General features: G+C 48.6%; 1 protein-coding gene and 1 non-coding gene across 7 annotated transcripts in view; both read left to right on the forward strand.

Moving 5' to 3' along the window:
* The window catches only part of WIPF3 (WAS/WASL interacting protein family member 3), a 92,649-nt gene that overhangs the window by 66,334 nt on the left and 14,035 nt on the right, over positions 1-12,280 (forward strand). For 5 of the 6 annotated variants that reach the window (XM_057504619.1, XM_057504621.1, XM_057504618.1 and 2 more), the window contains exons 5-7: positions 4,650-5,381; positions 8,143-8,289; positions 9,283-9,384. In XM_057504619.1, the coding sequence (XP_057360602.1) occupies positions 4,650-5,381; positions 8,143-8,289; positions 9,283-9,384 (981 nt within the window). Of the gene's footprint in view, positions 1-4,649; positions 5,382-8,142; positions 8,290-9,282; positions 9,385-11,156; positions 12,141-12,280 lie in introns of those variants that run through there. The other variant, XM_057504623.1, reaches the window with a different exon arrangement.
* On the forward strand, positions 11,959-12,066 carry LOC118918593 (U6 spliceosomal RNA). The gene has a single exon (XR_005027203.1). It is a non-coding gene; the product is annotated as a U6 spliceosomal RNA (small nuclear RNA).

The raw sequence follows: 12,280 nt of genomic DNA on the forward strand, positions 1-12,280 counted from the left end.
AAAGCCATCTTGTAAATTATTATCCTGTTTAAATCATCCTACTGTAATAACTGAAGAATGATTTGCCATATTGTGTAGTGTTTAGTGATGGTGTGATTATGGCCCAGACTACAAAGTATAGACCAGAGTTTTAATTAATCACATATAATATAGATATAATAAATCACATTAGAAGATTTTAGTGATATTACTGTGGATTCAGAGGCAATGTATGAGTTCTAATGGCTCTCAACCATTGTATCAGTTAGGAATTGCTGTATAACAAATACCTTAAAACTTAGGGGCTTTAAACCATTTATTTAGTTTACAATTCTGTGGGTTGGCAAGTTAGGGGAGTGGTCGCTGCCGGGCTTCCACTAGTATCTACAAGTTGGGTAGATGGCTTTGCTAATCTTATATTTCTTATATCTTTTGTGCCTCTGCTGAGACAACTGGCCTGACTGATTCATTTTGTCTCTCAGTATCTAGCAGACCCTTCAGAGTTTGTTTTCATGGTGGTGGCAGTGTTCCAACAGAGAGAACAGAAATATATGAAGTCTCTTGAGGCTTAGTCTTAGAACTGGCACAGTATTAACTCCTACTGCATCGTCTTGTCCAAAGAAAGTCACCAGGCCAGCCAAAGATCATGGAATCAGGAATGAGTGGAGAACTGAGGCCATTTTTTCAGTCTGTTACAGCCATTTGTGTTTTAGTGGGTGCCAGATGTTTCTGCATTGCATTAAAATCATTGCATTAAAATTAGGTACATATATATTTATTGTGTACAAAAGGTATTTTTCCTATTACTGAGCTCTTTAGCCAGCAAGGTGAATAAACTCCCAAGAATTTCATTAATCCAAGAATATCAAGCCCCAAACACTGCTGGTGCTGAATCGTCTGCATGTGTCTTTGCCAACCTTCTGAATGAATGGGCACAGTGGTTGTCTGACATCATGGGGTACATTTGCTGCTGTCACCTACTGATTAAGTCCAGCAAAGACACAGAGTCTAGGATGCTTTGAGATTCGACTTGAACCATTTCATTTCCTTATTTTTGCTGAGAGTTTGGCGAGCAAGAAAGAGCTGAGGTCTTCCTGAATAAAGAGAGCTGGCATTCCTCGGTGCCCTCTTCTTTTTCAGAATTCCTGAGTGGTATCAAACAAACATCCTTTAGGATATAAAACTTCCACTCGTTCCTCTTCATGGAAATAAAGATAAGATAAGTAACCCCCAGTCAGGCTTTAACAGGGACCAGTCAGAGGAAGCCCACGGTATTCCTACTTATCTCCAATAGGACACAAGTGTCAGAGGTTTGAACCACTGTGTTTGTGAAGACAAGAATTGATCTCTTTAGAGGGGGTCAAAATCTGTAATGAAGTAACTGATGTTGCTTGTCGCAGGATGTAAACTCAAGGACAGGACCAGTAGGTGGACTCGTGGACTGGGTGCCACATCAGAGTAGGACAGACCACGGCAGGCGGTGCATCTCTCTTCTCTCTCAGGACTCTCCCAGAGAAAAGGATTTTGGCCTTCACTGCCTCTCTCCTCATATTGCCTACCACTTCTGCTGGCTTACTGCCTCCACTGCGCTGCACTGCTCTTCTTGCTGTTCTTACACACACCAAGCATGTTGCTGCCACAGGCCCCTTGCGCCAAATGCTCCCTTGGCCTGAAACACTCTTCTTAGGTGTCTGCATGGCTCACTCCCTCCCTTCCACCATGCCCCTGCTCAACTGGCATCTGATCAACCTATCAATGAGGCTTTATTCATCATCCCTTATAAAATATGAATCCCAACCCCTCATTCAGTATCCCGTCTATCTTGATTTACTTTTCTTGTTTTACTTACACCATCTAACATATTATATATTGCTGGCTTACTTGTTTATTTTCTGTCTTCTCCTAAATGTAAGCTCCAGGAAAGCAGGAACTGTGTTTTGTTCACTGCCTTATTAAAAATGCCTGGCATATAGTAAGCAGTGATAAATGTTTGTTGAATGGAATGTGTATGTGTGTAGTCTGGCTGCTTAGAGCCATTAGGCCCAGGAAGCACAGTGTCCACAGCCTACAATACTTTTAGGGGCCCATGAAAATGTTAGAATTACTTTTAAAATCAGAAAAAAAGATTTCACTGCAATTTTAAATACCTTTTAAGGAGGAAGAAGCCCACTAAGGCAAAAGGACCCAGGGTCTTTGAACGTCATAATATGGTCCTACCTTGCGGTTCTGATGAAGTGATCTTTAAAATAAAGTATGAGTAAACATCAGTGGCTTCTTTAGAATGTATAATGAGACATCCATGCAATCCAAGGTCTTCTGGAAACATACAGATTGAAGGGCGAAGACATATTTCATCTTTTGGTAACCCCCAGGCTCTCAAAGCTGATTCCTTTCATATCAGCAAAGCCTCCTTAACGCACTTAAGCTGGCCTTTACCCACTTGCTTTGTGGTCTCCTTTTGTGTTATTGCGGTTTCCCAGGCTAGAATTTATGTCATAAAGGAAAGCCACCTCCTTTCCCTCCCTCTGCCCTTCCTCTCAGAGCTCTCTGCTGGCCCCGTGCTGCCTGGTTTCCTTGCCTTCTCTAGGCCCTTAGCCCCTCTTTCCTCTGTTGGTCCCACCTTAAATATGTGCTTCCAGCTGTCTGCTTCATCCCAGAGCGGGCATGAACATAAGCCAAACAAGATCTGTACCACCCTGGCCTCTGCTGCTCATGTTATAATAAAAACAGGTTTTTGCCCATTTCCCGCTGGGCCAGCTGCTTGGTAAGCAGAGGCTCCTGTACTTTTAATTGACTCACTTTAAGGGTTTTTGCGTCTTGGATACATGGTGTCCTCAGTCACTTAAAACATCTGAGTTGGTATTCCTGGGCTGATTCTGTTCTTCAAACCTATTCTCCCTTTAAACTTCATCCAGCAAATGGGCAAATAGGCTTTGCCTTGCTTAGGGAGCTGCCTGGGTCCTCCATCTCCATCTCTGGGTGCTGTGGAAATGAGGAGCGGGACTCCCATCTAAATAACACTGGAGCTGCAGGGGGTGGATCCTGTCCCTGGAGAGGCCAGGTGCGGGCCTTCCCTTGCTGGTCACGGTGAACCAGCCATTATGGCAGTGCCTGCCTTGGAGCCCCAGGGGAATGAATCAGGGCGGATGCATCACGGCAAAGACACTATCTCTTCCGACCACCTCAGAGAAAATCCTCACCAGAGGAATAATGATATAATCACCCTGCCATTCAAGAACAGCCATTCATTCCAGAGCTGAGGCCTGTAGTAAGTAGTGTTGCCCAGGTGACTGTCACATCATAGCCACAGGACGGTCACCCCTTCAGAAAGCCTGACACTGCCAGCCTGCCCACTTAGCTTCATCCCCAGCCACCTCTACCAACCCTTGCTCTGGCCGGCCTGGCTTTCGGCATCAAGTACTTGAGGGTATGTTGAACTAGCACCTGTCTGGGTAAACACACACTGCAGACTCAGACTGAAAAACTCACCACTGCCAGCGAATGCTGCAGTTTACAATCTGATGTGAAAGCTGTGTTTCCTCTTCTGAAGCACCTGGAAGTTGGAGGTGTGAGAAGCAACCTTTTTTTCAAGTGTTTTCCACATGTTTTCAAGGGGGTTATAAAATATAGGGGTGCTCAAATGGAGGGAAATGCATTCGATATTTATTTGGGAGGAATTTTTTAATTTGCCTCTTGCGTGGACAAAAACATATTTAAGCAGTGGTTGCAACTTCTATGCAGTGAACAGGGAGAGACACAGAGGGGAAGAAGAGTAAGAATTAGCAGTATGGTGATAGGGCATGCAGAGAGTGACAAAGCCCCTCCCAGGGGGCACCCTCCACCCCAGCCTACCATGAAGTCCACCAAACACAAATGCTTACTCTGAGCAATTTGTTGTGGTTGAATTAAAAGGAAGCATTAGATTTCAAATTGGAATTAATGTGGTGAAGGATCTATGCATGAGGGAGCCTGATCACCAGGAGACAGTGAGCCCCTTGGAAGTGGACAGAAGTCTTTGGAAAAGGAAGCTTTGAATGTCCAGAGGCCATGGACCTGTGAGATTAAAGGGACCGGAGACCCCCAAGGCACAGTGTCTTCCCCTGACTTCTGAGTTACCTGTATATTTAGGGAATCATAAATTTTCGGATCTCAATGAAGAAACAAAGTCCTTGTTTACAAAATGCTGGGAGTAAGGAAAACCTCACTAGCAAGGAGTCTGTGACTGGCACACCTGAGGATTCAAACTAGGGTGTAAAAGCTGGTTGACCTCATGGGTAACAGTGAGAGAGAGTGAGGGCGGCCTTGAGATGAGGAAAGATAGAGGAGGTCAGAGCAGTCCTGGGCCCCGGGCCGGGAGACTGGGAGTCCTTGGCAGGCAAGGGCAGGATTGGAATGAAGACGGAGGCTGGTGCTGCACAGCAGACAGTCTGGTGGCCCGAGCTGGCTGTCTTGGAGGAGGGCAGCACATTATTGCTGGCGAGGACCTTAGGCCTGGTCCAGCTGGCCGTCACATGTGACAGCTGCTGCACCTGAGGCCTCTCAGTGGACGGGCAGGAAGAGAAAGTCCACACGGTCACTGAAGCGTGCTAGAGAGCATTCCTCATTGCCACCCACACACCTGATGTTCTCCTTCCTCTGCTGAGCTAACTCAGAACTTGTCTCACTTCCAGGTGGCAAGACAGGGCAGGCCCCTGGCTCCCGCGCACCTTCTCCTCGGCTTCCCACCAGAACTGTCACTGGCCCACTGAACCCCCCTGCGTCTCCCAGGCTAGGCAATGCCTCCGATGCTCAAAGTGCTGCCAGGACAGTCCCTCCTCGCCCCACCGTGCCTGCCCCGCCTCCTCCCACCCTGCCCCCACCTCCCCCGCCTTTACCCCCACCCCTGCCCCCTTCCTCCCCCATTAAGTCTCCTCTGGTGTCCCCACCTGGCCCACCGACCAAAGGGAACACCCCAGTGATTGCACCCCCTCTGCCCTTCGCACCTCCCCCGACCCCTCCCCCACTGCCCTCGGCCTCCGTTCTCAATGACAAGGTGGTGAGGCCTCAGTTAGCCCCCTTGCACCTACCGCCCATCCCACCCCCGCTCCCTCTCCTTCCACCTTGTGGGTATCCTGGGCTCAATGTGAATGCTGTCAGCCCCAGCCAGGATGTTCGGGAGCCTCCTGCCCCGCTTCCCCCACCGCCCCCACTCCCCCTTCACGCCTCAGGCACCCCAAGACCCTCTGTGCCTGTGTCCCCTTTGCCAGGTGTTAACAGCAGTGAAGCCCCACCCCCGCTGCCCCCTAAGTCCCCCAGCTTCCAGGCCCAGCCCCCCAAGCCCAGCGGGCAGGCCTTGCCTGCACCAGCCACCCCTTCGGGATCTCAGCTGTACCTGCAGAGGAAGCGGCCTGGTCGAGGCCCAGGTAAGCCCAGCCAGAGGCCTGCTCTAGAGGATCACCTGGGACTGCCTTGGAGTGGCCTAATCTGGGATTTTGTTTTAAAACAGAGCTTTTCAGTGCCCCTTGTAGAGTAAAAACTGGTTGTGTAAGACTTTCTTTTGGAAGTATTCATGTTAGACGCAGGAAACCGAGGGTGATGGAAGCCTGAAGACTTGTCTATCATGCAGATCACAGATCACAACCCAAGGATTCTGACCTCTTTGTTTTGCCATTAGTAACTGTGTGACCCTGGGCAATCAACTAGCCCCTCTCTGCGTCCTTCTCCCCATCTGTAAAATGGTAATAGCAATAGTTCCCACCAGCCGGGGTTGTTGGAACAGAGCCTTGCAACAGTGAATTCTAGCCAAAGATAATCTTTTCCTACTATCATCATGCAGACTATAAAACTACTCCGTGGGATGGTGGGGGCTCTGGGTGCAGTTTCTAGAATCAGCTCTTCTATTTAATTTTTGCCCGAGTTATTACAGTCTAGCTCCCAGCCAGAATCTTCACTTGCCTTCAGTAGATTGAATTGGCACTTGCCTTATTTTTTGCAGGTTCTCCACCTGACTCAAGAAAACTGAGGGTCTGTATTTTGAGCCAAATATTAAAAGTAATTCACGTGTCTAGCAGAGAGGATTTTGGATTGAGTATATATGCCCCCATGACTGTGATTTCTGTGTAGCAGTGAATTTTCATTTGCCTTTGGTGTCCTTCTGGATGGAAAGCACACCTGTGCATCCATGCACACCCACAGCCACACACACCCTGCAAACACACTCATGAACATCCATGCCCACACACCCCCAACACATACGCACACATAAACACACACACATATTTCTAGGCCTTTCAGAAAATCTTTTGATGCAGGAAGTTTCTTAAGTTTCCTTGAGTTAAAAATAATACAGGCTCATTGTAGAGTGAACAGAAAGAAAGTAAAATCACCCATAACATCACCTAGAAAAAGAACTGTCATATTTGGATGTGTTCCCTTTCATTTTTTTCTGAATATATCTACATATTTACATAGTTAATATACTATTTTGTATATATAACTTTCTATTCTGTTTTTATTTAATATTATAATTGTGTCAAATTGTTAAATTCTATAAGCATATTAACGTGATAATCAGTATATATCAAATTTCTAGTGTTAGATATTTAAATTGATTCCATTTTTTGTTATTATGAATAATATGGCAGGAAATACTTTTATAGCAATTATGGTCTATGTTTTGGGTATTTTTTTAAAAGATAGGTTCCTGAAAGGGAATTCCTGGCACAAAAGGCAAGAATATTTTTAAGGCTTTTGGTCACAAGAAATGACACTTTAATCATTCTCCTTTCCACTGACTGGTCACCGTAAAAGCCAGCACTAGTACTGGTGAGCCACTTGTAATTCATAAATGTTCATGGGACGGTGAAAAAAGCAGTGCTTTAGAGTCAGAGATCTGAATTCAAATTCTGCTTCCCCACCCACTCCTGTGTAACATCATACTAGTTTGTTGTGTTTTTTTGACAAATGGGAATAACAATAACACCTTTCAGATAGGATTATTACAACCATTAAATGAGGAAATTGTGCCTGAAATGTGCTTTGCATGTAACTGGGCTCAGCAGCTCTTTCCTTCTCTCTCATCATGTGGAAGGGCAGCTTTTCATCCAGAAGTGGGGCCAGCAGCCCTGTAGCCCTTTTAGTCTGCTGTGGGAGCAGGTGAATCCTAGTGGACCCCAGTACCATTGAAGGGAAGACTAGGAAGCAGGAGGAAGGAGGCTGGGGAGGAAGGAAGGCAGAGGGGCAGGGAGCTCTGATCGAAGCAGGTTATGGGGAGCAGCACCCCACCGGGAGCCTCCATCCTCTCCAGAGTCATCTTGAGGCCAGGACATGATGCTTGTCTGGCCTCTTGCATTGTGTCTTTGGATGTGAAACTTAGTTTTCTGTGAAAACAAAAAGAATAATTTCGGTTTCAGGCCAACTAGGGGGAAGAGAAAGATGCAGTAATTGTGAGTATCTTGGCACAGATAAGAGGGGTGCAGTTGTCATTTCAAGAAGTGGGCTGAATAGTAGAATGTCCACATTGATGCGCCAAAACAGCTGGTTATTTCCAAACAAGTCATACACAAAAGTATTGGCAAAGGAGACTGAGCTTCCCACAGAGCTCATCAGGGAAGGTCTGGGAAGTAGGTGGGATTGAGCTGAGCCCTGGCGGGTGGGGTAGCCTTAAACTGGAAGGAGCAAAGAGGGTCTGCAATGCAGGGGAGCCAGTGTGAGCAGGAACACAGGGGCAGGGGCAAGCCCTCCACAGCTTGTTCACCTCACCTCCGCCTGAGCCTCACCTGCAGAGCCCTTCCCATTCTCAGTATGCTGCAGCGGTTCGTTGTCTCTGGGCCATACACCTGATGATGAGGGATGCCATCATCATTGATGTCATCGCAGCAGCTGACATTAGTTGTGCACTTACTATATGCCACTAAAATCAACTGGTTTATCCCTCTCAACAACCCTAGGGGTGTATGTGCTATTATTCCCATTTGACAGATCGGGAAACTGAGGCATGGAGTTTTGTATACTATACCAGTGAGAGAACGGGGATTTACTCCCAGGCAGGTTGGCTCCAAAGACTGCCCTTTTACCCACCACATCACATGATACCAGCAGTTCCCGCTACCTCCCATCTCATGGAAGGTTACAGCCTCTGCCGGCCCCATTGCTGGATCTGAATACACTGTCATCTTCTCTAAGGAACCAGTGGGGGAAAGCTGAATCCACCCCCAGCACCCCCTGCGAGATCACCCACCACGGAGCTCTCCAGCAGGAGCCAGCAGGCCCCAGCCTGGATCCCACCCCAGCCCGGAGGTCAGCTGCGGAATGGAAGCCTGCACATCATGGGTAAGCAGGGCCCACGTCTGCCGTGCTGGTTGCCAGTGAGGAAGCAGGTGCCCCTGGCCCTGGAGGGAGTTTGCCAGCCTGTGGAGCTGTCATTTCAGGCCCACGCTGGGCAAGAAGAGGGGGGTCACTGTAGCACAGAGCAACCTTGAGTTCCCTTGAGGCTTTCTGGGAGGGTTCCAGACCCCACTCTCCAGCCTTCTGACTGAGATTAGAGAGAAGAAATAAAACCAGTGTTTAAACTCTGTGAGTGAGTGTCTATCCCCTTGGAGAAATCCATGCATAAACCTGAAAGAGTGATTTGGACAAGATGAGAGGATGGATGAAAGACTCACCAGGCAGAGGGACAATTAGGGCAAAAATATGGAAATAGGAAGGAAAGTCACCTGGGGTCAGATGTGATTAAAATCTTGAGATTCCCTCATGGGCTGAGCTACTGTCGATGCAAAACCAAGATCACAAAGCAGGGACTCAATTCTTGAAAGAGCCACAAGACCCCTCTTCTGCCATCAGGAGCTCTGGGCAGAACCTGATTGCTTTGGGGAGCCCAGGTCCCCAGTGGGCACAGGCCATGCTTCCTCCCACCAGCCAAGCTGAGGACACCTGTTCTGCACTCCCCTCCCCATCAAAGCCCTTCCCGGGGGCTCAGGCAGGACTTAAGGCCACAGGGACCTGGCTGGCCCCTCATTGCTGCCAGGTTCACCACCTCTGACTGCGGGCCCTGGGCCTCCCCGTTGCACTACTGTTCCCTGGAGAAGCTTCGTTAAGATATGGGTGAAGGTAATTTGGAGTGGTAATGGGGAGAAGCTGTTGATTTCACTTTTCCTAATCCCCTTTGTCCTAGCTAAACAGCAAAAATCGACAGTGGGTGGATATCTTAGGGTAAATAACCTTGCCATTAAAACCCTTGTACTGGGCAGGCTCAGCTCCTGAAAATTACCAAAACTTGGGTCATCACAGTAACCAGAGTAACTTTGTTATTTCCCATGTGTGCAGATGACTTCGAGTCTAAATTCACATTCCATTCAGTGGAAGACTTTCCTCCTCCTGATGAATACAAACCATGCCAGAAGATTTACCCCAGCAAGATTCCCAGAAGTAAGTGTCACCTTGATAAAACTCCTGGTTTTCCCTGACCCTCTAGAATTAGGTGCTCAGTGTGTATTGATTGGCTGCAGGCTGTTGAAAGGATAATGTCATCTGGGTTAAGGTAATCTGGGGTGGCATCTGATTGCCAGATACAGTGTCAGGCACACCTCTGGAAGTTTCACATTTATTTGTCCCAATCCCCAAGGATTCATTTAGATACTTTTTACAGAACACCAGTGTTAGTTGTTTGGTGTTGGATTTGGGTACCTGAATTTACCACTTACCCTCCCCTCTGTGGGGCTTTTGACTAGGGAGCTAAACACTCCCAAGACAACAGTGAAATGGGCTACAGGAGCTTTGCACTAATAGTTGGTGAAGAACTCCAAAACCCCCAATTCAGAACCCAGGCAGATTGTGAAATGGAGAATATCTTTAGGTGATGGTTTTGGACTTCAGCTACACATTAGAATGACTTAGAGAGCTTTCAAAACTTCCTAAGGACAGGCTGCACCTAGAACAACTGAATCAGAATATCTGGGGGGGACCCAAATGTCAGTATTTCTGAAAGCTGCTAGGTGATTCCAGCTCTGCAAACCTCAGCCCAATGAGAGTCGGCTTCCTCCTGACCTCACCATGTGACCAAGCTCCCAGAGAGGCCTTCACTTGGCTCTCCTGTTCAGCCCTAAGAGTGGAAGGGGAAGACACTGGCAGGCCTTACCCTTGGGGCCAAAAGGGCAAGTATTTCAGAAGCACAGGAAGTAAAGAAAAGTAAAGAAAAGCAAGGTGGGGTTTGGCTGCCTGGGGATGCTGCCTACTAGTTAACATGAGCTGGTTCTTGTCTAGTGCTGAGCTGACCCGATTGGGAGGAGCTGGTTAGAGGGGCACAGAGTCAGCAACAAGGGGTGAGGGTTAGATGTGTTCCCCACCCCACCCCTGAGTAAAGCCCCCACCCAGGCATCTGTAAGCCAGTGTGCAAACATCAGCAGTGTCAGGGTTAGCTGACCAGGAGCCAGGCCCTTCGACCCTTTCCTTTCAGAGGGACCTGCTGAAAGGGCTCAGGGTTCAGCTTCTCCAGGGTTCAGCTTCCAGCAGAGCTGACCTGGGAGCGTGAGCTTGCTCTCTGCTCAGGACAGAGGTCCTCTTGGTGTCAGCGCAGGCAGGCCTTTCTCAGCTGGCCTGTGGGGTTGCACATTTAGACAGATGTGACCTTGTGTGCTTTTAAAATAATAATGTAAATACGAATACATCGAATAAGGAGAGAGAGAGAAAGGAGCAGGATGAAAATGTGAGGAGGGAAACCCCCGCTCCCCCTGGGTTTAAACAGATCGTGAAGCCATGGGGGCAGGAGACAGTGTGTGTGAGTGTCAGTGCAGCGGACTCATGGGAACTGCCCTCTGAGCACTCAGCACCAGTAAGTACCTCCTGTGCCCGCTCCTGCGCCATAAGTGTGAGAAGTTCGCTGTGTCACCATGAGTGTTTTCGTCACTCTTTGAAGGGCTAAGAGCACCATGGTGGGTGTGAGGGGATGTGGGGGTGGGGACCTGAAGGTGTAGCACGAGGGAACCTTACCACGCGGATGGAGAGGCATTCCAGGCTGAGCACATTGGGGACCCAGGAGAGAGGCAGGCAAGTGCTTGGGGCATTTAGGGACTATGAGCAAGTCCTACCTGGTGTGTAAGGGGCCAAGGATAAGACCACACATGCTGCCAGTGAGGGTAGGTTTGGTGGGACAGAGTGTCAGTAGGTAACAGCCCTTTTCCTACCATGGGAAATGTTCACAGGAGTCGGACAGATGAAGATCTGAAAGCTCATGTTGTTGGACGGCGCAGTGGCCAACCCCCGAGGCCTGCGCCCTGAATGAGACTCACTGACACCCAGGCAGGGCGGCTGACTCCTGAGGCCCCGGAGCCGGGCCTCCCCTGCACTCACAGGGCCTGCCTCACAGAGCTTTCGCGTGGCCAGGAGAGCAGAGCAGAGTACTGCTCCATGAACAGGCACCAGATTTCAGACAGGACCCAGAAAGGCCAGGCTGCACTAGGCCAGCTCCCGCTCCTGAGCTCACCAAAAGAGGGCAGAGAGGCCAGGAGTGTTGCGTATGGGAGGTGCCACAACAAAAAAAGAGGGCAGGCAGATCTGCTCCCTCCTAACCTGAAAGACGCTTTATCCCTTCTAAGACATTGGAACTTGAACCTACAGGCACAGGAGAACTGTCACTAAAATACTAACTACCGCCACCAGCAAAGTCAGTGACACTGTTGTGGACCACCTCAGATATGCCTGGCACTGTGCGAGGGGGTGTTGCACACCTTATCCTAAGTCCCTAATGCAGGAAGTTTCACCGAGGAAAAGGAGGCCCAGAGAGGCCAACTGACTTGCCTAAGGCCTCACAGCAAGCTAGAGGCACAGCCAAGAATTTCAAACCCAAGTATGTCTGAGCAGAGTCAGTGCTGCTCCCACACAGCCATGGTGAACTCTGAGAAGTGACGTGATTAGACCTAGGTTGAGACGGATAACCAGGGGCTTGATTAGAGACCGAGGTCAGAGAACCTACAGGAAGGCTTTTATAAGAGTCAGTGGGATAGTGTACTCGCTTCAGCAGCACGTATACTAAAATTGGAATGATACAGAGAAGATTAGCATGGCCACTGCGCAAGGCGGGACATACAAATTTGTGAAGCATTCCATATTTTTAAGCAAAACAGAAGGAATGAAAACAGCGGTAGATTCATAGACACTGAGAAGTGACTGGTGGTTACCAAGGGAGAGGAGCTGGGTGGGTGGGTGGGGTGGGGGAGGGGGGTAAAGGGGCACAATAATTCACAGTCACAGTATAAGTTGGTCATGGGGACAGTAGTACAGCATGGAGAATATAATCAGTGACTCCATAACATCTTTTTATGTTGAT

This window comes from Manis pentadactyla, chromosome 7 (assembly GCF_030020395.1).
Source record: "Manis pentadactyla isolate mManPen7 chromosome 7, mManPen7.hap1, whole genome shotgun sequence".
In the NCBI taxonomy this organism is placed as follows: Eukaryota; Metazoa; Chordata; class Mammalia; order Pholidota; family Manidae; genus Manis; species Manis pentadactyla.